Genomic DNA, 26,894 nt, shown 5'->3' with positions numbered 1-26,894 from the left:
AATACAATCCTAAGCATGTACACAATGCCTTCCGTGTAGAAGAAGTACTTCCCAACGTCGCTCCTGAATGGTTTAGCTAATTGTAAAGTTATGCCTCCTTGTTCTGGACTCCCAGCACTGTTTGACTCTATCTATCCTATCAACGCCATGAATCATCTTTAACAAAAGATAATCTGAATGACAGAAATTCTCACATTGCACTGAAATCAAAGTGCATCCATTAAATGCAATAAATATTGTTGAAACCTATGGGGATGCATCAGTGTTCAGCAACCAGGAGATAAACAAGGTCCCATCTCTCATTGCACACAATGTTAACATGTACATCAGTAACGTGCTGACATGTAAAACGTATGTCAACAGGAGCAACAGATCATACCTTGATAATGATGCTGCCTCCACATGAAGATGCTGCTCCAGTGAGAAAGGTCATCAGACACTATGGGCAGACGGTTCCGCCAAGTCTTCACCACAGTCTTCATGTCGTGTAAACTTGTATTTCTCCCCAAGTTGGCAGGCTGCAAACCAGCATTTATTTGAGCAGCTTCCTGCAGTTCAATAATTTGCTGAGCCGCCTACAATTAGCACAAAAATTTCATCAACATTAAATTGTAATGATAAGATGTATCAGTCCCATCCTAATGGCAAGTATGAACACAAGTGTGCCAGGGTCATGCCCAACACCATATGTCAAAGGCATGTATAACAAATGGCCAGCAGATAACCTTATCAGTAACCACGCATATGTGTCAACAGCGTACAAAACACAGAAGGTGGTGGCATTTAGCATGGTGGTTAGCACTGCTGCCTCACAGCTCCAGGGACCCAGTTTCAATTCCAGCCTCGGGTGATGGTCTGTGTGGAGTTTGCATTCTCCCAATGTCTGCGTGGGTTTCCTCCGAGTGCTCCGCTTTCCTCCAACAGTCCAAAGATGTGCGGGTTGGGTTGATTGGCCATGCAAAATTGCCCCTTAGTCTCAAGGGGGACTAGTGGAGTTAAGGGGCTAGGGCCTGGGTGGGATTGTTGTCAGTGCAGACTCAATGGGCCGAATGGCCTCCTTGTAGGGTTTCTATATAATTCTATCAAATGCCCCACTTAATTAAACCTGTAAAAGGTGCAACACACCGGAGCTCCTGGAGGTTTCTGATCGAATCCTTTTGAAACGACTGCAAGTAGTCAAGATAGCATGCTTGTAGCCTCTTGAAGAGGTTCTTGGTATGTAAAGTTTGATGCCTACATCTACTATATAATGTATACAATGGATTAAATCAAGTTAGTGAGATAACAAGAGCATTAACAGACATTTTCAGCACTTTCTATTGCTTACATTCAAGGTGATGGATACATGACAATATCTAGTGCATAAACCCATTACTTTTCTGTCCTTAATTAGGGCAATCAGAGAATTTTGTGCTTAACACTCCTACCAACCCCAGTCCAGACCAAATAAAGCTGCTTGCATATCAATAGTATCTACTATTCTACATCAATATATCAAGAATCACCATGCCAAAAAGCATCGCTTCTCGGCCTTTTGGCTAAGATCGGGTGTGGTGTGGTCGACAGCCCATGGTCGGCCGCACTTTGTCAAGGTCATTAGGTTGCACTGAAGCTTCATATGTTTCATATGAAGCAATTTTTAAAAGCGGCATCTCGGCCTTTTGGCTAAGATGCAAATGAGCTCAAGTCTTGGAGGAGGAACCTCCCCCTTCTCCAATCAGCTTGGCTCATGTAGATCAGGCCCAGGACAGGGTGGTTTGGTCGCTCGCCCTGTCTTGTCAGCCTGGATCTGAAATGTCTCAACTTGTTGAGACTCTGAATTGGATTTGATTTGATTGAATTGGAAAAGTATAAAAATAAAAAAGTTATGAGCATTTGGAATACAGTCGTAGGTAGACAAGCAACATTAAGTGTTAAATCTGTCAAGTTAAAGGCAAGGTAGATCTATCTTTCTATAATCATCATGCTCCAATCTGTCAGACCAGTCACTGCTTTCTAATTTGAAGACTCAACTCCTAAACAAGATACATTAATTTGTTAATTCCTGGTTCATCTGCAAAGGTTAAGCCCGATTTCCGACAGGAACAAAAGTTTTCACACATATTCAGGGATTTGCAAGTCTGACACATTGCTGTAATCCCCCAGAGCCATGTGCTGTCAATCTGGCACACTCACCTGAAGCAATGGCGTGTGGACATGTGACACAATGTGCGGGAGTCTCCGCCATTCCCGGATTGCGAGGCTGCTGGCCATCTCCACCAGTCGCTCGATGAAGTTCAGCTGCTGTTCCTCAGGGTGACAAATTGCCAAGTAACCTCGGTACATGTTAACCTTCCAAGCCATCTCCTTTGGGCAACTCAGCTCCACCTAAATAACATTGAAACATATTGCTCAGAGTTCAGCACAACATTTACCTCTCTTGGTTGTGCACAGTAGGGATCTAAAAGAGCACGTGGCATGCTTCAGGAACATAGGCCCTGGTGTAAACTGAAACCTTAATTGGGAGGGAAATGTTTTGGACTATATTGTACATCATTCATGGTCTCACGTTGTCAAGGAAAATCACAGCCCTTTAAGTTGCTTTTGAGCTATTACACAAGCCCCCAGACTTCAGTAGCACGCATGACTACACCTCATAAGATATAGGAGCAGAAATAGGCCATTCGGCCCATCGTGTCTGCTCCGCCATTCGATCATGGCTGACCTCACTAATCTAATCCAAACTTCTTTCACTCAAAGAAGTGTTGATCATCAAGTGTACTGTATATACTGTACTCTCTCAAGACCCGTCAAAATTAGGAGAGAGTTTGATAGGAGAGAAATTGCTTCCACTGGTAGAAGGGTTAATAAACAGGAGCACAGATTTAAGATAATTGCCAAAAGGGGACAAGAATATATTTTTCATTCAGCGAGTTGGAATACACTACCTGAAAGGATGGCGGTAGCAGATTTAATATCAAATTTAAAAAGGAAACTGGAAATATACTGCAAAGAAAAGAATTGATGGCCTTCCTCGAGTCGATACTGGCATGATGGGCTGAATGGCTGACAACAGATCTCAACAATGAACTGAACAAAGGGAAAAGATCAACAGGAACGCCCACACAAATGGTTAATATGCAGCGGCCAGTCCTACAAGGCAATGCTTCAAATGTTCCTTCTCCACCTAGCGCACTGGAATGTAAATGATTAAAAACAGATTATAATCAGATACCATGGGGGTTAAGGCATTTTTCTGCATGAGAAGTGTTTAAATTACATAACTGGAGAGGGTGAAATGCATGGGAGCAGAGATTCGCAAAGGGCTAAATTTAGAACCCACAGGGGAAGCTACAACATTCTCAGGAGCATTAGACTTCCAGGCTCCAGGCACACAATACATAATGTAAGCAATGACAAATGGGCAGATGTGTTTGTACAGATGTAATACCTTGAAAGCAAAATTATTCTACGGAAATATTTTAGTGTTGCAGTTTTCACAAATGGTCCCATTACTCCCTAGATTGATATTTACTGTAGTTCCTGATGTGCTCTGCTGCCTCAGTGCAACAGCATACCAAAGGGGTAGAAAGTTACGCGCCAGTCATAAAAAGCACTGGTGAGCCTGCATCTTGAGTACTATGTTTACTTCTGGGTACTGCACTTAAGGAAGGACATGACCTTGGAGTGGGTGCAGTGGAAATGAACCAGAATGATCCAGCAATGGAAAACGTTAAATTTTGCGGACAGATTGCATTTACTAGTTGTGTATTCCATTGTGTATAGATTAAGGGATGATCTAATTGCGGCATTTAAAATTTGAAGGATTTGATTAAAGGATTTGATAAGGAGGATAGAAATGATTTCCACCGGTGAGGGAGTCCATAACAAGGGGGTTTAACCATAAAATTAGAGCCAGGCTGTTCAGAGGCGATGTCAGAAAGTAATTCTTCACACAGATCTCAGAGAGTAATGGAAAATTGGTTGCAGTAATGGAGAATAATATTACGCAGGATATCAAACCAGCATTCCATCCGATCCCATGGAATTTCCACAAGGAGTACACGGTGAAAATTACCCCCAATATATTTCAAAAAGCAAAGAGGGAAATCCACAGTAACATGGTTCTGAATAAGAGCACAAAGGAACAGACTTTAGTCTTTCGATTGGGCTGACTTAGTTGAACAGAACAAAGGGGTTTTGGAGCACTCCTGGTCCGCAGATACATAAAGAGGCTTTTTAATCATGGCTTTGGAAAAATCGAATAATGGAGACTTTCCACTGCAGCAGTACAAGCTCTCCTTAAAACCAAACACCACAGCTCCCACACAAGACTTTGTACAGCACATTACCGGGGACAGTGAGATGCCCTGAAAGCTTTTGGAATAGGGCAGAACAGCAGAAAAAAACCCAGAATATCAGAACATCTTCAGGACGATTTTAGCAACACACCTAGTTATCAAGCGTCACTTCTCACCAATTACAATACAACAAGCCAGCTGTCACGGGTAAGGGCTAATGAAATGGAAACCCCCTCCCCGCCAAGAACTAGTGGATCTGATTCCGAAGAGGCGGAACAAACAGTAGGCAATTTTGCGAAAAAAACTTCTTACTCTTGCTCTGAACTTTTTAGTAATGAAAATTAACAACAGAAAATACATATTTACAAGAAGCCTGTGTTAATATTGTGGACTTTTGCTGCTTAGCATCTCATTAACAATCGCAGTACGTTCTGTGCCACATACTCTTTTGTTAAACGTCACTGATGCACAATGCAAAGGCTGTGGGGAAACAGCAATAAAAGCCAGCCTCATCAGCAATGTCTACATCCCATGAATAAATAAATTTTTTTTAAAAATTGATCAGCTGCTGCTCCTCTTCAAAAGTCGTAAAAAATGTTTTCTTCCAGGAACTGTGCTTTTTTTCCCTCAGATGCTGGCACCTTGTCATAAGCGACAAATTAGTAACAAGCAGATGCTCATGTAATTATTCAGCAGCTGATCCATAAACACAACAAAGCAAAACTAAATGTAATCAATTGTCGGATGAGGAACAGGGCATCTGGGAACAAAATTCTCCTTTAGGACTGTATATTTCCACGTTTCATGGGAGAAAAACAACCTGACAGCATAACATTGACTATTCAGCAGTTCAGAGAGAGATTGCTGAAGGTGGAATATCTGCGCTCACTGCTAAGAAATGGAAGAAAATGGGCTCGAGACTGCAGCTGCTGTCATGGCCAGCTTTTCAATCCAAATCAAGCCAATCGCCAGAATACAGTCAGCATGGAGTCAGTCTTTCTTCACACAGTGAAGTTGGTTAGGCCAGCCACTGTACAGGCACCCCGGACGGTTAGATCAGTCGCTGTACAGGCACCCCAGACGGTGAGACCAGTCACTGTACAGGCACCCCGGACGGTGAGACCAGTCACTGTACAGGTACCCGGACGGTTAGACCAGTCACTATACAGGCATCCCGACAGTTAGACCAGTCACTGTACAGGCACCCCGGACGGTGAGACCAGTCACTGTACAGGCACCTGGATGATTAGACCAGTCGCTGTACAGGCACCCGGACGATTAGACCAGTCACTATACCGGCATCCTGACAGTTAGACCAGTCACTGTACAGGCACCTGGACGGTTAGACCAGTTGCTGTACAGGCACCCCGGACGGTTAGACCAGTCACTGTACAGGCACCTGGACGGTTAGACCAGTCATTATACAGGCATCCTGACAGTTAGACCAGTCACTGTACAGGCACCCAGATGGTTAGACCAGTCACTGTACAGGCACCCAGATGGTTAGACCAGTCACTGTACAGGCGCCCTCTGTCAGACATTTTTTCTTTCTTTAAAAAAACTCAGTTGAGTGCCCACAGTGCAAAACTGTACTGCCACATAAGAATCATAATACACAAAGCATTTAGATGAGCACTTGAAACGCCATAGCATACAAGGCTCTCACTCTGTGGGAATGTGCAGCTTTTAAGTCCTGAACATTTATATGCAAGTTGACAGAAACAATTGGGCCTCTTAAACAAAGGCTGAGGTCAGGGAGCAGCAGCATCTTTTCACATGCTCACAATAGTTACAAATAGGAAATGTTGAATATTTTTTATTCATTTGTGGGACATGGGCATTCCTGGCTGGCCAGCATTTATTGTCCATCCCTAGTATTCAGATTAAGAAATAATATAAAGGACTCACAACGGAATCAATGCCAACAATGGGATTATGAAATTCCAAATTTCACAGACTATTATATAATTCCCCACCAAAACACCCAAAGCATTATTTAATATAAAAATAGTGTTCAGCACCAACACACAATCTAAGATTACGTTGATGCACTATCAAGCAAAGACTAGTTTGTATGCAAGAACAAATAGGCTTTTATTCACAAAAGACTTGGAGCACACTCATGCTGATGAACTGGTCCGGCGACTGAGGCAGGGGGGTTGGGAGCAGTCACCTTTATACCTGGACCGGGGGGGGGGGGGGGGGGGGGAGAGGAGTCTCAGGCAGGGCCGGCAGGGGCATGCCCAGGCATGTCACACACACACAGGCAATAAGCTTAACAGTGGTTTACCACATACGTAAAGAAGCACATGGCCTATTCACATAGTTACTGTGGAACTCTCCATCTACTATTGAGGTACAGTCGTTGAATGCAGAGCAGGGGAATAATTAACCTAGATATTCTAATGAGTAAGTAATGTCAAACACAAATGATTTTTTAAGAATATAATCTGATGCATTTACCTCAAAAGTTGCTTACCTGCACCAGTGCTTCTTTCATTGCAGCCCAGTTTGACACTCTCCAAGCACACTCCAGAACTAGGTAGGGATTAACATGACCTTTGGACTGGCCGTACTCAGTCAGTGCCTCCCACTGGTTCAGTTCCTTCGAGCAGCTGTTGATTATAGAACAGAATAAAATTAATAAGCAGGTTCTCATACTCGTTTGGCTCCATGAACATGCATGCACTCAACATCTTTTTCATTAAATATTCATTTAATAAGCAGCAGGTTCTCATACTCGTTTGGCTCCATGAACATGCATGCATTCAACATCTTTTCCATGAAATATTCATTAAATATTGCATATTTTGAACCACGAATTGAAATCTTTGGTGCTCATTATTGAAGCGTTTGTGCAATTCCAGATCGCCACGCGTAGATCTATTACTTTCCCCTTCCAAAGAGAAGTTGCTGCTGCAGCAAATCCTACTTCTTGGAAGAGAGTAATTCTCCATTTAGGAGCTACCTTGTGCTTGAGGACCAAGTGTAAAGTGTAGTTATTGCGTGGAACACTCCTAGAGCCTGCCACTCTCCAGCCCTCCTGCACCAGAAACTGCATCAACCATTCTAAAGCTCTGATCCAGACCATAGATTTAAGAGGAACAGAATTGAAAGCACAATCCCTAAACCACTCGTAAGCATCAGCGGCCCTGGCTCCAAAAGGACAGAGGTTCCACCCCACTCCCGACAGCGATAACTCTGATGACCTGCTACTGATAACACCATGGAAAGGGGAAAGTGCGGTGTGTGGTTTGATTCACTTTAGTGTGGGGCTCTTTTCCTTTCAAACGTTCGCCCAGTCGAAAACAAGACAGGAAAATGCAATGAAGACTGTCAGCTGACAGCTCAACATATGGGTCAGTTACAGGTGCTAACTGTGGGCTGCGACGCAAGGGTCCAGGTTCTTGCTTAAAACCTCAGTACCCACTGAACATGTCAAATGCCAACCAGCATTGTTAACAACCTTCACCTCGCTATTTTCAATGACGAGTACATTTTATTGACAGAACTTCAGCACATCATGGGCACGGGCGGCACAGTGGTTAGCGCTGCTGCCTCACAGCGTCAGGGTCCCAGGTTCAATTCCCAGCTTGGGTCACTGTCTGTGTGGAGTTTGCACATTCGCCCCGTGGCTGTGTGGGTTTCCTCCGGGTACTCCAGTTTCCTCCCACAGTCCAAAGATGTGCAGGTTAGGTGGATTGGGCCATGCTAAATTGCCCCTTAGTGTCAGGGGGATTAGCAGGATAAAGTGTGGGGTTATGGGGATAGGGCCTGGGTGGGATTCTGGTCGGTACAGACTCGATGGGCCAATGGCCTCCTTCTCTACTGGAAGGATTCTACGGATAACCTACAAAGAAACAGAATTCAAGATTACTGGGCTACTACTTTAACAACTTGAATTTAAACAATGCCTTTAACAATGGAAAAAGACCAGAATTACAATTTCTCACATGATACTAAAGCTGTGCCATGCAACACTTGCTGTTTAGGTGCTTCACACAATGGGACTGACTAGCTTCAATAATGGTGGTGAAAAATTTTCCTCCAGCACTGGGAGAGCCTCACATTCAAGGCTCTCATTCGCGTGACGATGAACTGCCCAAACTAGTCTCACATCCCAGCATTTTCCCCATAACCTCGCAAACTGCAATCCCAGCTTCTCCAACCCCTCTACAGAACCAAAGTGAAGCTTCATCTCCGGCATCATCCTGGTCAACCTACACAGTAACCGTGCCAAGAATTAGACACAATTCTCCAGCTGAGGTCCAAGTAGGGCGTTGTAATGGTTTAGAGCATGACATCAGGGCTGCATGGTCAAAATACATCACATGTCCAGACAGAGCATCCCTGAGCCAAGGGAGGAGAGGAACATATGTTTTAGAGTATGTGAAGCAATTTGAATTAGCCAGTGCTGCTGTTTAAAAACTCCATGCCAGCTCGGGAGCTGCCGATGTACCTACCAATTCCAGTGGTCCTCCCACAGCTGATACTCTGGAAATATGCCAGGTGATGCATTATTTCTTTCATTCTCTTTTCTGGCTTTATCCATGGCTTTCTCATAGGTTTCTTGCGCCTTTCACGGAAACACATACTTGGTTACAGGGACCATAGTAGCAAATCAACATTAAAATTACAGTAAAACAACAGGCGCAGCATTGCCTGATTTGATTTGCAAGTTGCTTTTCTCCGCTGTAGCTATCACCCCGAATTTTACAGCACAGAGACAGGCCAGTTGGCCCAACTGGACGATGCCACAAGTGCATTTCCCCCCACCCAAACTTCACCTCACTATCTGCATATCTTTCTATTTCTTTCTTCCCCACCTCCTTACCTGGCTCCTCCCCACTTTATGATAAAGTGCATAAAACATTAAATGTGAAGATCTATTAGCCACAATCAGTTCTGCTCATGTTCGCACACAGTTAGACTCAATGGGCTGAATGGCCTCCTCCTGCTCCCCCCTTAGGGGCAGCATGGTGGCACAGTGGTTAGCACTGCTGCCTCAGTGCCAGGAACCCGAGTTCGATTCCCGGCTTGGGTCACTGTCTATGTGGAGTTTGCATGTTCTCCCCGTGTCTGCATGGGTTTCCTCCCACAGTCCAAAGATGCGCGGGTTAGGTCGAATGGCCATGCTAAATTGACCCTTAGTGTCAGGGGGATTAGCAGGGTAAATATAAGAGGTTACAGGAATAGGGCCTGGTTGGGATTGTTGTCGGTGCAGACTCGATGGCCCGAGCGGCCTGCTTCTGCACTGTAGGGATTCTATGATTCTATCTTCTATGTTTCTATTATGGAAAAACAAGTCAAGGATTCCCAATTGTGACGCTTGGTGAACACCAGACATATCCACTGATTGTCAAACTTCCACGACTAGTATTTCTTAACCATGAACAATCCCCCAAATTTGCTGCGACAAGATTGCAACCCAAATCAGAATAGCTAATAAGGTCATTAGCACACATTCAGGCAGAGTTTAGGAAGCATTCACAGTGAAATGAAAGCAGACGTCTAAACTGAAGTGCCTGATACAGAATGAATCCCAAGACTCTTCAGGTGTGCAGCAGTCGTACCTGCTCAAAGAAACCATGTTGCTCGTAGGCTATTGCTGTTGCAGTCTCAGGAAACTTGCAGCGTTTTTGCCAAAGGCCAGCCCACATATCCTCCTCCTGCAGTAGAGAGTACAATTCGGCCAGCGAATCTAAAATTTCCTGCAAGAGAGAGTTAAAGCAATTCTGTGTCAGTTTAAAAAATATGTATTTTCATGCAACACCAACACACACACACACCAACACACACACACACACACCAACACACACACACACACACCAACACACACACACACACACCAACACACACACACCAACACACACACACCAACACACACACACCAACACACACACACCAACACACACACACCAACACACCAACACACACCAACACACCAACACACACCAACACACCAACACACACCAACACACACACACACACACACACGAGTTGGGTTGGACATGGGCAAAATGCTAACACCGACACAATACATTTTTAGAATTGCACTGAATCATGTAGCACCGGAACAGAGAGGACTTCAGAAAGATGATAATGAGATCAGGAGATAAAGAAGTAAACTGGGTAACAGAATGTGACTGGCAAAAAAATGGGCAGGGGTGGACCTTTGACTATTACATCAGTCAGTAACAAAAACAATGGGATTGGCACAGAGGAAGTTAGAAGGCACAATGGAGTTAAGTGCACCAGGGCACAGATGGCATCCCCCCCTTCCAGATCACCATAAACGTCCTGTAATATCAGGCATGCCACACCAAATAGACTATTCAAGATTTTGTCAAGCATCAAATAAAATGCACTTGGCACTGACACCAAACAACAGGAGGGGGGAACAATGGAACAAGACACAGCCCTGTTTTTAGCCCTGAATATTCCCTCCAGAGGTACAGGGAATCCTTCCATTTCCAACGCTGAAATTTAAGCAAGTTCACTTACATTTTCTTTAAAAATTGCTAACTTTTGTTCCAGTAATGAGGAGACTGCTGCAGCACAGAACAAATGTCTCTTCTTTACACTCAATTACAGTCCAGTGTAGCACTGATTAAATGCAGGATTTCATCCCACCAGTCTTCGTTAGTTAAGTACTGGAGGGTCAGTAGGTCATTCATACATAGGGAGCCATTAAACTTGGTGCAGCTCTTGATGTGTACCCTTGCTGACACAGCTCAAGCCAATCTGTGGATTAAATTCTTAATGAAATATATTGCTCGTTTACCCATCTCCCCTGCTGTTCTCATCGTAATACACTGGCTCCCATCCCAGCAATTCTTTGATTTTTAAATTCTCACCTTCATTTTCAAATCCTCTCCAGCTCTCTAACCTCTTCCAGCCCCACAACATTCAGAGGGCTCAATGCTCCTCCAATTCCTAGTCTCTTGCCGATCCCTAATTTTAATTGCTCTACCACTGGCAGTTAACCAGTCAGCTGCCTCAATCCTATTGAATCACAGAATTATTACGGTGCTGAAAGGAGGCCATTCGGCCTACTGTTCCTGCACTAGTTCTCTAAACAAGCATCATGACTCAGTGCCACTCCCCTGTATTTCCCCCGTACCCTTGTGCATTGTTCCTATTCAAACGATCACGCAATGTCCTCTTGACTGCCTCGACTGAACCTGCCACCACCACACTTCCAGTCAGTGCATTCCAGACCCGAACCACTCACTGTGTGAAAAAGTTTTCCTTCTCACATCACATATGCAAATTACTTTCACCCTGTGCCCTCTCATTCTTGATCCTTTTACAGGGACGGGGAGGAATGGGAGAGGGGGGGTGGGGAAGAGACACACAGTTTCTCCCTATCTAGACTGACCAGCCCCCTCACAAATTTGAACATCTCTATCACATCTCCTCTTCGTTTTTCTGAGAAAACGCTGGAAAATCTCAGCAGGTCTGGCAGCATCTCCAAGAGGAGAAAAGAGCTGACGTTTCGAGTCCAGGTGACCCTTTGTCAAAACGTCACCTCTTTTCTCTCCTTACAGATGCCGCCAGACCTGCTGAGATTTTCCAGCGTTTTCTCTCTTGGTTTCAAATTCCAGCATCCACGGTCATTTGCTTTTATCCTCCGCCTCGCCTTCTCTCCAAGGAGAACAGTCCCAACCTCTCCAAACTATTCTCACAACTGAAGTACGGCGTTGGATTTGCCTGCTAAACCTCTCCTTAAAACCTACCCTTTTTAAAAAAAACCTACCTTTTATAGTTACCAGCCCTAACATGGCTCGATGTCAATTTTAGTCTGATAACTCTCCTCGCCCCTTTGGGACTTTTAGCTGCTTTGAAGGCGTTACAGAAATTCGAGCCCTGGTTGCATCAAAAGGAATCACTTACTTGCGGGGGTGGGGTGATGCTTTCCTGCTCGTAGAACTCAGATGTCTGGCGCGGTTTAATCTGAAGGCTCAGGCCCTTTTCAAAAGCCTGGTGCTCAAGCATCAGCGTGGATCGAAACCAGAGGTTGTGCGTCTTGCCCAGATACTTCAGCACACAGGGCCTGATGGAAATGTGAGGGACGCACTGGGACATCGCTTCGACAAAACAGTTCAGAGCACTTGGCTGGCAGTCTCGCTGCACCTGATGGCTTCCACTGCAGAGGAAAGGGCTGATCTCTCCTGCCAGAGCCTGTGAACCAAGAACAGAACAGCGGCTCAGAAGAAAAGGGTCTCTTGACACGTCTGTATCTCCAAAACAAAAAAAAGTTAGAACAGCTTCTTCCCTGCGGCCACCAGACTTTTGAATGGACCTACCTCGCACTAAGCTGATCTTTCTCTACACCCTGGCTATGACTGGAACGCTACATTCTGCACTCTCTCCTTTCCTTCTCTATGAAAGGTATGCTTTGTCTGTATAGCGCGCAAGAAACAATACTTTTCACTGTACATTGACAATAATAAATCAAATCAAAATAGAAATAAAATCACATCATTTGCATTTCAGCAAGTGCTGCCCCAGTAGTTGGATTATAAGCATGGCGTAAGTTTTACATTATTCACTATGATAGATGCACGCAGTCAAATTTCAGTAAGATGCCACTCACATGGCCTTCAGTTTGGTTTACTCAGGTATTGGGGTCAACCACGTTAATGAATGACGGTAAAGAGAGGTGGGAGGAAGTTTGCGTGGAACATAAAAGCGCTGGCAGAGAGCAGTTGGGCCGAATGGTCTGCTGCTGCGCTGCAAACTCTATGCAATGCGGGGCTAGACATGCTGGCCAAACCGGGTGTGGATGGCAGCTCTGCCTTCCCCGAAGGATATTAGCAAACTGGTTAGTGCTGTAGGACATTATTCACGAGCATTTTTCTCGAATTTGTTGAATTGAATTTCACAACAGGTCGTGGTGGAGTTTGAACTCTCAGACTCCAGGTCGCTCATCCAGTATTATAATCATGATACCAGCAAGACCGTGGGATGACCCCTCTATATTCCGCTATCAGGCATTTCTTTACTGCTGGCCACACGTGGTGAGAGAGAACTGTGAAAACGCTTTGCATGTTTCCGCACCTCCAAGGTCATAATTTTGCATCGGGAATGATTTTCTTGCATGTGTCCTTCCAACAAACTCCCCTCAGTCTGAAAACACAGCAGTAGGTATGGCTTCAAATACAAATATTTTTCAGCAGCGAGCCACACTTTTGAAAAAGTTCTACAGTCAAGCGTTCTATATAAAACCCCTTTTCAAATTCAACATCAAGAGAGGGTGAGGGAGAGAAGCTTCAGTTCTAGAGAAATGGCCCTCAAAATCAATAAGGTGTGAATTTGCAAGTGATGCCAGCACTTCACTGACTACTTTGGGGAATGATGATAAAACACCTTCCAGGCTAACAGCCTCAGTTGAAATAATTCTTTGAAATATCTCTCGCACTTGAGTTTTTATTTGAAAAGACAACGCCATTATGCATCACAGCCAGTTTAAAACATGATTTTGTGTTAGGGCTTCTGATTTGGCGGCCTTTGGAAAAAATAACTTGCATTTCGTGCCGGATACAGGTCACATCTTCAGTTAATGGACATTGCCGGATAGTACGAAGAAATTACAATGGAGAAAGAGGCTGTTCAGCCTAACCAGTCCATTTTTTACCTCCGCATGAGCGGTAGTCTTAATAACACGTGCCTGCCCTGATCCAAATTCCCTTAATTCCCCCCATTCCATTCAATCCTCTATATAACTTAGTCTTAAATGTCAAAATACGGTTTCTGCATCAATCACCAACTCGATGAATGTATTCCACGGCCTTACAACTATCTCTGTAAAAAGGGTTTTCTTGGGCTCCATTTTAAGTGTAATCCTATATTCTCTTGTTCTGGACCCCTCAAATCATAGAATCCCGACAGTGCAGGAAGAGGCCATTTGGCCCATCCAGCCTGCACCAACAACAATCCCACCCAGGCCCTATCCTCGTAACCCAAAGTACTTGCCCTGCCAATCTCTCAGACACTAAGGGGCAGGTCTGCCATAGCCAATTCACCTAACCTGCACATCTTTGGACTGAGAGGGGAAACTGGAGCGTCCGGAGGAAACAGGGAGAATGTGAAAACTCCACACAGTCACCCAAGGCCGGAACGGAACTCGGGTCCCTGGTGCTGTGAGGAAACAGTGCTAACCACTGTGCCCCTAAATGACTAGAAAGAGTTGAATTCTACTTAATCTATATCAGTCCTGGTTCAGTGGGTAGCGCTCTCAGACCTCCAGGTTCTTGAACACACAATTCGGCTTGCTTCTCCAGTACAATACTAAGGGAGTGTTGCACTCTTAAGATATTGTCTCTCAGATGAGACATTAAACCAAGGCCCTGCCTGACCTCCCAGGTGGATATAAAGAATCCCGTGGTGCTATTTGGATGAACAGGGAAGGTCTCCCCAATGTCCTCGCTACTGTTTATCCCTCAAACAACATCACAAAGAAACATTTCAGCAGGACATTTTTCTGAGGGCAGTTTCTGGGACTTTCCTGCACGGACGTAAAGATAATGCCCGCTAAAATAGAGAAATTATATTAATCGGATGACCATGAAATAATAAAATGGAAGCGAATCGGGACTGAATGTCCATCTCCGAGCACTCACATGCTGTTGTCTATCAGACAATATCTTCCAGAGTCTGGGAAAGAGCTGGATCCAGGTTTTCTCAGCCAGTGCTGTGCTAATGTGACACAACTGGACATATGCACTCAGCAGTGCCCCAGTCTAAACGGGAGAGAAAACAAGTTCAGAATACAGCGGAAAATAAAAGCTCACCCCCACCCCACCTGGTTAAAAAGCAGCAACATACTAAATAATTCTGCAGCAGCATCTTCATTAAAGGGCTTTCTCAATTAAAATTGCTGCTCTAACTTTTCCACAAAGGTGTTGCTTGATTAAATGCTTTTCATTAAAATGCAAAGCACACACAAAAAAACAAGTATTAAGTGCAGCAAACCAGGCACATAAATAAAATCTAAACTGTGATTTACCCATCAACCTTGGCTAGGTAAAATGACACAATAAGGACTATGTAACAGAGTGGGACTGCTTCAGCAAAAGCGACCAATGCATCATTCATTACCATTAATAGCATTTATTTGCATAAGCAGGCCATCTGCACCAATTTAATTAAGTGCTCCTCTCAAATATCACAGTGTAAGCTGGCATATTTAAACAATATCACATTTTATCTGCTCAACGCAAGTAGGGTTGGTAACTGACCCCTTTGTTAGTATCATAGAATTCTGCGGCACAGAAGGAGGCCATTCTGCCCATTGTGCCTGTGCCAGATCTTTAAAAAGAGCTATTTAATTAGTCCCAGTCCAACCCACTCTTTCCCCAGAGCCCTACAAATTTCTCCCTTTCATGTATTCTTCCAACTCCCTTTTGAAGGTTAGTACTGAATCAGTTTTCACCACTCTTTTAGACATTTAAGATTGATTCCAAGTGCTTAAGTACTGCAATGCAGAGATGTGTCGAAGCAGAGAACCGTAAGGATTTGGGGAATTTGATCAATATTAGCCCACAGATTCAGAAAGATGAATTATCTGTTTTCTCAGTATAGGCTTTAGGCATCTCCCCTGGTAGTTTGCTTACTTAAACTGTGCGTATAAAAGGAAAGACTATACTCAACTGTAAATCAAACCGTACATTTAATAACAAGACTGAACATAATAAACTTAAAATAGGCAACTGAGTACACTATGTATGAATTAAACTTCATTATATTCACCTTCACTTCTCTGAGAGAATCCAGAAACTTATCATGCCTGTTTGTCAGCATGTGCAACTGGTTCCCGGCATCTTTCTCAGACTGTTCCTTGGTTTTCGGGGTACTGCTCTGATCACCTGGTGCCAGCTCAATATCAATCTCCACATCCTAAGCAAGTTTAAAGAACATGAACAATACATTCATTCTCATTGCATCGACAGAGGGGCAAAAACATTACTCTTCTTATTACTTACTACCAGACAGCACTGCTAACATTTTCATACAAGTCAAAACGACGACTGCCCAAATCTTAGATCGACAAAGTTGGGGAAGAAGAGGCTGGGGTTGGGGGGTGCTGGTGGAGAGAGAGAGATTCCTGCGAATCCCCAATTTCCTTTCTCCACTGCTGGCTTCAGTTGCTTGTGCCCCAATCTCTGGAATTCCTTCCCAAAAACTTTACTCTTTGTCCAAGCTTTTGGCCACCTCTCCTGACATCTAAAGTGGGCCAATGTACCCATGGAGCATCTTGGGATGTTTTACTACGTTACAGCAAGTTCTTGCTGTTTGTGGTAGGCAGTGGGGCAACCTATTCATAGAAATCATAGAAACCCTACAGTGCAGAAGGAGGCCATTCGGCCCATCGAGTCTGCACCGACCACAATCCCACCCAGGCCCTACCCCCACATATTTTACCCGCTAATCCCTCTAACCTACGCATCCCAGGACTCTAAGGGGCAATTTTTTTAACCTGGCCAATCAACCTAACCCGCACATCTTTGGACTGTGGGAGGAAACCGGAGCACCCGGAGGAAACCCACGCAGACACGAGGAGAATGTGCAAACTCCACACAGACAGTGACCCGAGCCAGGAATCGAACCCGGGAGCCTGGAGCTGTGAAGCAGCAGTGCTAACCAGTGTGCTACCTTGCCGCCCCACGTAATCATGTAATTCATGTAATCTAGCAGCCCAGCAACACTCCTGAACTCAATTCAAAACCTCGAGGCAGCAGGAGGTGCTTGGTTTCAACATGCAGGTTTTACAACATTCATGGCCACGGTATTTTCTTATTCAAAAGTTATCTGCAAATAATTGAATGCAGCCCAGCTGGTCCCTTGGTGAACTGTTGCACCTGTTAAGGAACAGTCAAAGCACGGAGTGGACTAATCGCATAAATTAAGGGAAAGCACTACGTGTTATGCACCCAGCATGTAACTGTGGAAAAAAACTGGGTAAATGGCACTGCTTCATGTGTTACTCCAGTTATGTGGCAAACAAAAGAAGAACAGCAACTGCCCAAACATGGTGCTCAGGCATTGTTCAAATTAAATGCATTACGTTTTGCAACAACCTCTCTTCCAAGTCTGAATCTGGACCTGTATCTGGATTCCTCCGTGCTGCTGTGTGTGCAGACGTGTCAAGATTGCTGAGACATGCTGTGCAACAGTGTTTAAAAAATAATTGAATACCTTGTTGTATTTTGTTAATCTGCCAGATACAAAAGGGTACACTATTCTATAGGGCGTACTTGTATCTCAAATGGACAATTACCCCTCTGCAGTACCCTTTCCCAAATTGGCCCGCCAAGGTTCCTTTGATTGCACACTCTCAAAATAGCACAGGTTCTCTGTCAAAAGCAAAATCTTCCCTGCGACTTCCCAGCCACGTGGGTCTCAAGCTCATCATTTCACTGAGAAAAGCCTTACATGAAGAACAGTACTGGGCCTGAAGGCAAATCAGATTTTTCTCACATAATTAACAGGAATTGTGGTGACTAAACCCAGGGTTCAATGTACTTTGTAAGGTACACCAGATTTGATGTGCTTAGTCACAGCCAGACTCCAAATTTGATCTTCATGCCACTTTGCCTTATTTGACGAGCAACTGGTCTGGCCTGTATGTGTCAACCCCCATCTATATCAGCCACTTGCAGGCAACATCAGATCCAGGGGCCAAAACATAACTTAGTTACTAATAAACGCAATATGGAATTCAGGAGAAATTTCTTATCTGGAGACAGAGGGATGGGAGTGTGCTACTCGCTACACGATTGATTGAGGTAAAAAGTGTAAAGAGTGACAAGCCCATGAGTAATCAAAGGATATTCTGGTAGGGCAGGATGAAGAGGGGTGGCAGGAAGTTCATGTGGAGCATGAAACGGTTGGACCGAATGGCCTGATTCAGCACTGTAAATGGAACGCAACGTTCATCTTAGCGGCAACGAGCACAGAAAGGACCATCGTATTGCAACTCGCATGTAGTCGTTTACCAAATTTCGTTGGCCTATGCAGGCCGACACAAAATTAAACATGAGAAGCAAATCACCTCCTCCTTGCTCTCACTGTTCTCCCGCTCCCTGGGCTCTTGTTTCACATGCGTCACCATGGCGAAGGCTGCACGGTCGTGGCTGTCAGCCAGATTGATAACATTGGTGATGGATGGCAGCATGGCACCTTGGCAGTTGGTGCCAATGGTTGTATTTTTTTCACACACCGCGAGTAGCAGCTGGCGAAAAAGGGAAATAGAAAAAACCAAGCAAAGTGCAACAATCAAATACTTTGCATGTGCAGGGCTCAGCAAGAAAATATTTTAGGCCAACAAATCATTACTAATTCTTCCACGGAAAAGACACACATTTTAAAATTGTAAACATACTGTTGACATCAATGGGGGAACTCACTTAGTGAAGTTAATGAGCCCAACAGTGTAAGGCCTAAATAACACACTCAGCTGAAATGACTGGATCCCAGGGTTAAAGACCGCCTGCAGTGATATTAATTCATCTCTCCCCAATTCACTCATTTCTCCATGTTAATTGGGCAAAGATAAATAGGAACAAACCATTTAATTGGACTTTTGTAGGTCAGAATCTCAACACACTTTGATCATTCTAATAGAAACCACTTGTCCTGAAGTTCTTTGGACAGGTGCACTCCCAGTGCAGAACTGACTCATACAAAGCATGTGGGTAACCTCCACCAGAAAGCGTGTACCAGAACTGGATTCAGCTATGAAGGTCTAATACCTTGTTGGCACTCACCTTGCAGACTCAGTGGCCCAGATGGACATTTTTACTATCAGGGAGTAATACTAGTGTCAATGTCATTAGAATAGAGAGAGAGATATAACTGGGGTGCTTTGTGGTGGTGGAGGTAGAATCATAGAATCCCTACACTGCAGGAGGCCATTCAGCCCATCGAGCCTGCACCGACAATCCCACCCTGGCCCTATCTCTGTAACCCCATATATTTAACCTGCTAGTCTCCCTGACACTAAGGGGCAATTTAGCATGGCCAATCAATCTAACTTGCACATCTTTGGAGTGTGGGAGGAAACCGGAGCACCCGGAGGAAACCCATGCAGACACGGGGAGAACGTGCAAACTTCACACCGACAGTATCCCAAAGCCGGAAGTGAATCCATGCCCCTGGCACGGTGAGGCAGCAGTGCTAATCACTGTGCCGTCCTGAAACCCATAGTTCAGCAGAGGATCACCACATCTCGGGCGAGGGACAAGGTTGAGAAGGCAGGACCTGCATGAATAACCTTAGCTGATATGGGAATTGAACTCATGCTGTTGGCACAACTCAGCATCACAAACCAGCTAACAAGCCAACTGAGCTAACCAACATAAGATTACTTATTAAATAACTGCAGTTTCAATTTGTTTTTGCATGTATATACAAAACTTCAAATTATATTACACTTGGGTTTTAATGTTCTTTATGAAAAGATCATTCTTAATATAGTTTTCTCTCCCCATTTCTCTCATTCCCTCAGTGAAGGGTCTGATCCTTGCTAAGGTCATTCAGGTCTGCATTGGCATGGTATCACTGAAGACTGCCCACTAAAATAGTTATATATTTATAATTTATTAATTAACCTTGCAAACCAAAGATGTGCAGATTAGGTGGATTGGTCATGCTAAATTACCCCCTAGTGTTCAAGATGTGTAGGTTAGGAGGACTAGCGGGGTAAATGCGTGGGGTTACAGGGGTTGGGAGGGCCTGGTAACATGCTCCTTTGGAGAGTCGATGCAGACTCGATGGGCCGAATGGACTCCTTCTGCGCTGTAGGGATTCTATAATTTTGCCTTAAAAATATTTCTGCGCTGTAGGGATTCTATAATTTTGCCTTAAAAATATTTCTAGGAATAGAGACGTTCAAAATCATGAAGGTGATTGATAAATAAGGAGAAACTGTTTCTGGTGGCAGAAGGGTCAGTCGCCAGAGGAAACAGATTTAAGTTAACTGAGGGTAGCGGATCTACAAACCCAGCAAAAATCTAATCTAGAATTCTGCTGGTGGACAAGAGATCGAGATATTGAAGCATGAATGTTGCTACCTGCTGCCAATCCCAAGGAATGTGTGACTAAAAGACTCCACAAACCATCTCAGTTTAACATTGAGATGGACATGTCAGTGATTAGTTGTCTATGCACTTTCAAAAATGACATTGAAAAAGCATCTTCTCTTCCTTCAGAGATGCAGCTCAGGTTTAGATTTTTAGAAGGATAAAGGAGAATGCAAGTGTGATATTAGGTTAGGGTTTGTGTTTTGACAAAATTGAAAATTAAGAATGTTCCCCTAACATGTGTGGAACAGATTACGGATACACTTGGGAGCACCTCTTTTTATAAAAACATTCTGCACGTTACTAAATTCCAACTCTAGGAATCAGAGTTAGGGAGAGGATCTTTACTCCCAACAAGACGTGGTGACTGCTTCAGAGATGCCGTTTGATCTCTCTACATTTTCTAACAAAAAAAACAAATTTTCCCTTGGTGCGCCTTGAAACACTGTACTGTAGATCACAATTAAGCATCATTTATATTGGCAGGGCGAAAACAAAGTGCAGCGGGCATGGGAAATCTGAAATAAAGACATAAAATGTTGCAAGTACACAGCAGGTCAGGCTGTATGTGTGGAGAAAAGGAGCAACCCCAGTCTTTGATGCCATTGCAAAGAGGGATCTTCAACTGCATTGTCCACATTAAGCCAAGAGGGCGTGAAAGGGAGGATAATCCGATTATTTTGTATGTAATGCACCGTTACGATTGTATAATGATCAGAATGCTGTACAAATTTAGTTTTACTATAATCGTTCATTTATTGAGCATTTATGGTTTCCACCCCCCACCCACCCCCAACCTCGTTATCATTTCCATATCCAGATCTGGCTGGAGGATCAGAAAGTCCCCCCACCCCTGGATTAAATGAAGTCAAGTGGGAGCAGGCTCACATGGAGCACAAAAGAAGCAACACAGACCAGATGTTGTGCAAGCTGGCTGTTCCTATATTGCATCGTCTACGTAATCTACAATTCAAAATCTGACCACACTGGAATCATTGGTGTTATATTTTGAAGCAATGCATGGATTGCAAAGTCAGCTGGTAACAGTGTTGTAGCAAAAGGTGCTGATTATAACCAGAGGTCTGAAGGGTAACAATTTACTCAGTACTAAAAAACAACAGAGACTGGGCACCAGCTTTAATGCTCTGGGAGGTTGTAAGCTTTGCACAAAGAGAGTTTGTTTTGGTGTGCATGCCCTGAGGCTCTGGGAAGTCAGGGGACCTGCTGCATTTTACAGGTCTCTTACATTTTTATGAAATACATCAGGTCATTTCTCCAACTTCGTGGAGTTCCAGAGACCCTACACGAGAAAACAAAAACTCAAAAACATCTAAAGAGCTTTGTACTGTAGTCATTTGTTAAAAGGGTTTATTTCATTTTCATGTTAAGAAATTGGACTGGACACCTTGGCGACTTTTTATTTTGCTCCTCATTTAGTCACCAAACTGCCCGTAGTCATGTGCGACAGGCTCCCCGGTTTTAACTTGGCAAATAACTAAACACAAATCTCGTTTTCTGAATTTCTCGAGTCTGAAAGAAGAATGGATTTAATTCAATTTCTCAGTAGGTGTTCAGTGTCCGTCTCCTGCCCTGCAGTATTCCACGTTTCTAAATTACTTGGTGCAATTCAAACACCCCCACTTTAGATCTGTGTTGTTGTTAAAACTCTTACTGTGAAAACAACAGGCAGCATAACAGCCACTCTCTCCTCACCTCTATGCACTGCTTGATCCAGAAATGGCTACCCATGGCCTCCCAGTTTTGGGAACAGGTAATGTAGAGTAGCCGATCGTACACCCGGCGCCTCATGGAGTTATCGAAAACTTCAAAGAATTTGGCCCGAATGTGGGGCTGGCAGCACCGCAATCCCGCCAAGAATGCCGGTTCCAGCTTCGCAGTAAGCTCACTGCCCGAGAGGTTTTCATCCCTGTTGAGCCACAAAATTACACCAGTTAACCGACGCGTGATGAGTAATTGAGACCAGCCAAAGAGTAATATAGATCCATCAATCTGTGTCAGTTAAATAGCATTTTAATTAGCACAGGAGATCGTCAATCGGCCCATCAAACCCATTCCAGCTCTTTCAGCAAAGGGTCCTGTTTCCCTGTTCTTTCCCCATAGACCCACTTACCTTTTAAATATCTGATTCTCTATGGAGAAAAGGTGCCTATTTCTATAGCATAGGGACCCCGTTGAGACTGATCAATCAGATCGTTGCTGCTGCATCTCTACCCCCTTTCCCCATCTTTATTCCATATTCCTAGATACCTCTATTTGATAAAACTTGATCAATCTCAACTTTGAAAAGTTTAACTGACCCCCATCACTCACAACCTACACCATACTGCAGATGTAAATTTCCTTCCCAATTTCACTCCTAAATAGGCTGGCTTTAATTTGTTCTGGATTCCCCCACAGAGGAAATAGTCTCTCTGTATCCAGCAAATTGAAGTCTTTTCTCATTTTGATGTCCTCATTTAGATCACCCCCCCTAAACCCAATAGGGCAACACGGTGGCACGGGGTTAGCACTGCCTCACAGCACCAGGGTTCGATCCCCGGCTTGGGTCACTGTCTGTGCAGAGTTTGCACGTTCTCCCCATGTCTACGTGGGTTTCCTCCGGGTGCTCCGGTTTCCTCCTGCAGTGCAAATGATATGCTGGTTAGGAGCATTGGCCATGCTAAATTCTCCCTCAGTGTACCCAAACAGGCTCTGGAATGTGGCGACTAATGGGATTTTCACAGTAACTTCATTGCAGCGTTAATGTAAGCCTACTTGTGACACTAATAAATAAATTTTAAAACGTTAACACAAGCCAAGAATGCACAATCTGCCTTCCTACTTCAACCCATTAAGCCCTGTCATTCTGCTGAATCTGTGCTGCAACCTCTTCCAAGGTCAGTATTTTCATTGAGATGCTCTTTACATTCAGCCTGTTTTGAGGACTGGAGTGACAATACAAATTAATTACACAGTTTTGTTTGTTTTTTGCTAAAATTAGTTGATGCTTTCATTGCATCAACTAATTCTTCCTCAATAAGAACAAACACAAGGAAACTGATAATCAGATCATTGAAAGCAGCAGTTAGGAGGAGGGTCATTGCTTAGAAGGAGCAACCTGTAGAAATATCAGCAAAACACTACTGGAGACTAAGCGACATATGGAATACAAACACATATCGATAAAGCAATGAAGACACATGAAGCGAACAAAGACAGAGCGCCAACTAATTCAGTAAAAAAGTGAGCACAGAATGGTCAAAAATCCGAACCAAAAAGAAAATGAGGAAGAGGAGTACAGAAGCTCAGAGAAGAGGGAACAACAGGAATGAGGCAGGAGAGAGGGATGGATCGAAGGTAGTGAGGTCAGGGAGGAAATGGATGACAGGATGGGGACCAGGTCGACGGATGCTGAGAGTAAGGTCAGAGACAGCGGTGCAGAAGAGTGAGCGAGAGCAAGGAGGAAAGTGAGGTGAGTGGGTGGGTGAGTGTGGGGGGGCAAACAGAGAGGGTAGGAGGTGGAGGTGGGAGAGAGGCGGGAGAAAGGAGGGAAGAGAGGTGGATGGAGAGGGTTTGGGGGGGGGGGTAGGATTTGTAATCAATGAACTCAAAAATGTGTAGCTTTGCCCCGCTTGGAATTTATCTGCACACTATTCTCACTCTTGTGCCTCGAACCTATCCTTTAATTCATTCTTTTGCTTCCTTACCAAGATAAAATGCCTGATAACATGGGAAACGTGGGATTTAAAAAGATTTCAAAGTCAAATCATTTTTAACAGTATTTCAGGTCATTAAGTGCATCATCTAAGAGGTATGGGAATATTTTAGTTAACAGATCCTCCTCCTGGTCTCCATGTTCATCAGCATATAAAACAAAATGCTGCACAATGTACCTGCAAACATGCTGCGAGGTTGTACACTTTGAACAGTGAAATATCATTAATAAAATGAGCTTCCTTTTCAAGATGATTCAAGGTGGACTGAAAAATAAATCTACATTCCCTCCACAGCCAGGTCTAGTTAGAAAGGAAATGTAAAAGTGGTTGGTTCTATAAAGCTGTGTGCTAGATGCTGGCTCAGACAGTTAACCTTGGGTTGAATAAAAATAGCTGCATCTGATCTGCAAACTATGCTGGTGTTTAACACAAATTAAAATACAGACAAAAACCAAGTCATATTGCATTTTCAAATGGAATATAAATTGCACTGGCCTCTCGAGAGTACGGTGCAAAGTCAGAAGTGTGCAAACTAATGAAATGTAATTTTTGATTAATTACTACAATTACCTATAGACATAGTTAACGAGGTCCAAGAACTGGGCATTTAATTCAAGGTCATCTGGAAAGCGTTTTTCAATGTAGGTCATCATTTTAACCAGCAAAATGGACTTCTCTCTCAGCGTAGGCGTCTGCACAAAATAGAGAAATGATTTATCTGTTTGTCTTGTTCTTCGCAACACCCCCCCCCCACCACCCCGCCGAAAAGCAGAATCCAAATGCTTGACCTGGAGAAACAGCACTGGTAATAAACATATCACCGCAAACAAGCCAGAGACAGGCAGGAGGGCACCATAACATTAACCGGTGTCAAACATAACGACCTCCGCAACAGAGCAGGTCACCGCTGAACCAGAATTCAAATCTGGCATTGATTACCAAAAAAAAACTTGCTCTCAGCTGATATTCAGCACCAGCTGAAGGTCTGCGACCGTGCATTACTTCACCTGGGATGGGGAATGGCAGGCATAGGAATATAATTTGAGAAAGGAAATTGATAAGCATTAAGTTCATAAGGAAATAACTACACCCACTGTTCTAAACCACTTAACAGAGAGCCCTGAATTTAATAAGCAGAGCATTGCATTAATGTGAAGTGGTTTCCAATGCTCCTATGATTCAGCAGTCAGGTGGATCAGAAAGCTCTCAGTTAATCTGCACAACCGACGAAAGACACCAGTGTGCCACCAAGAGGCAGCAGCACCTCACTTCAGCTTTGACCGGGTGTTCTAACTGCAGCCTATTGCAAAATGACTATTTTTAAAATAAGCAACAGCTAAGTACCATTTGGAGATAGTTTAATGTTCATAGAATCAGAGGATGGAAGGAGTCCATTCATGTCCAGCTCTCTTCAAGAGCAACTCACTTTGTCCCACTCCCCAGCCCTGCAAGATTTTTCTCTTCAGATTATCCAATTCTCTCTTGAAAGTCTCTCTCTTGACAAATCCTAACCATTTGCTGCTTAAAGATTTTCCCCATCTCGCTGTTGCTTCTGTTTGCCAATCACCTTCATTCGGTGACCTCAGTTCTTGATCCTTCTGTCAGTGAGAATGGTTCCTGCCTATCTACTCTTTCCAGTGCCCTCAATTTTGGACCCCCTTGATCAATTCTTCTCTTCCCCGGAACCTTTCTGGTAAATCTCTTCTGTACCCTTGTGAATACCAACATTAGCTCTTTATTCACCTGAAAAAGTTAACTGATGTTAAAAACTTTTAAAAATGCAAGTGCACAGATTTGACCTGGACAGCGTTGCACTTCAAAATCTACATCTCGCCCATCACCAAGACCGTATGCAGCCACCTCCACAAAATCACCAGGCTCTGTCCTTACCATTGGCATCATTAAAACCCTTTATATCCCTTTGTCATCTCTAGACATTAACTTCTCCAGCGTCCCCCTTATCGGCCTTTCATTCACCAGGGACTCCAACATTCAAAACAGCTGCCCAGATTCTGATCTGCATCAAGTGCCAACACTCCCGCCCTTGATGACCCACTGTGCACTAATGCAACAAATCGAAGGTTTCCCTCCACTTCGCCTATCTCTACCGTGGTAATTTTCTGCAACCTAACATTCTCTCCCACTTCCTCTGGCGCTGGACCTTTGTGCAGTTCCCCTTCCGTCCTTTCCTACACCTATAAGGATCCAGGCTAGAAAGCATGTGCCTGCAGGAAATAAGGCGAGGAGAGTATAGGGCTCTGACACGTCCATTCCAAACTCTTCTCCCTATCCTTCTCTGACAAAACCTTGCTCAAAATCTCTCTTTACGGCCAAGCTTTCAGCTTCCTTTCCTAACACTTTCCACGATGGCTCATTATCCGTCCCACTGCCTACTTTTCTCCAATCCAACCAATTAACTGCTTTTACTACCTTAAAGGCATTATATAAATGCTTGTTATTTCTAGTGCAGTGCAGGAGTCAGCAACGTGATGCAGATTAATTGGCTCTTTTCCTCCCTCACCAAACCACCCTCGCCCTCAAAGTCTGAAATTATTTCTAGTTTAAAGGGAATAAGTTTCATTGTGCATAATTGAGGAAAAATCAAATCTTGATAAACCAGAATCACTTTGCCAAAAGACAATGTTTGGGTCGCAAATGATGACTTAATAACATAAATGTTACTCTTATCCATTTAATTATTCATGCCAGAAAAGAGTCCGTTTACACTATTAATGTACAAAATATGTTGTAACAGTTAATTTGCAAATGATAATAGTCCTGCATTGATTTCCCATGTGCACAGCAATGGAACC

The 26,894-nt window shown here is 43.9% G+C and overlaps 1 protein-coding gene across 4 annotated transcripts in view; it reads right to left on the bottom strand.

Annotated features, from left to right (window-relative positions):
• Window positions 1-26,894, bottom strand: part of trrap (transformation/transcription domain-associated protein) — a 210,915-nt gene that overhangs the window by 65,471 nt on the left and 118,550 nt on the right. For all 4 annotated transcript variants that reach the window (XM_078240636.1, XM_078240635.1, XM_078240637.1 and 1 more), the window contains 11 exons: window positions 24,652-24,773; window positions 22,079-22,292; window positions 18,337-18,516; window positions 16,035-16,181; window positions 14,906-15,025; window positions 12,177-12,464; window positions 9,854-9,991; window positions 8,744-8,856; window positions 6,760-6,895; window positions 2,176-2,367; window positions 380-575 (listed from right to left, as the gene is read on the bottom strand). In XM_078240636.1, coding sequence (XP_078096762.1) covers window positions 380-575; window positions 2,176-2,367; window positions 6,760-6,895; window positions 8,744-8,856; window positions 9,854-9,991; window positions 12,177-12,464; window positions 14,906-15,025; window positions 16,035-16,181; window positions 18,337-18,516; window positions 22,079-22,292; window positions 24,652-24,773 — 1,846 coding nt within the window. The remainder of the gene's footprint in view (window positions 1-379; window positions 576-2,175; window positions 2,368-6,759; window positions 6,896-8,743; window positions 8,857-9,853; window positions 9,992-12,176; window positions 12,465-14,905; window positions 15,026-16,034; window positions 16,182-18,336; window positions 18,517-22,078; window positions 22,293-24,651; window positions 24,774-26,894) is intronic.

Source organism: Mustelus asterias, chromosome 23, assembly GCF_964213995.1.
Source record: "Mustelus asterias chromosome 23, sMusAst1.hap1.1, whole genome shotgun sequence".
In the NCBI taxonomy this organism is placed as follows: domain Eukaryota; kingdom Metazoa; phylum Chordata; class Chondrichthyes; order Carcharhiniformes; family Triakidae; genus Mustelus; species Mustelus asterias.
This window is presented reverse-complemented; position numbering and strand designations above follow the sequence as displayed.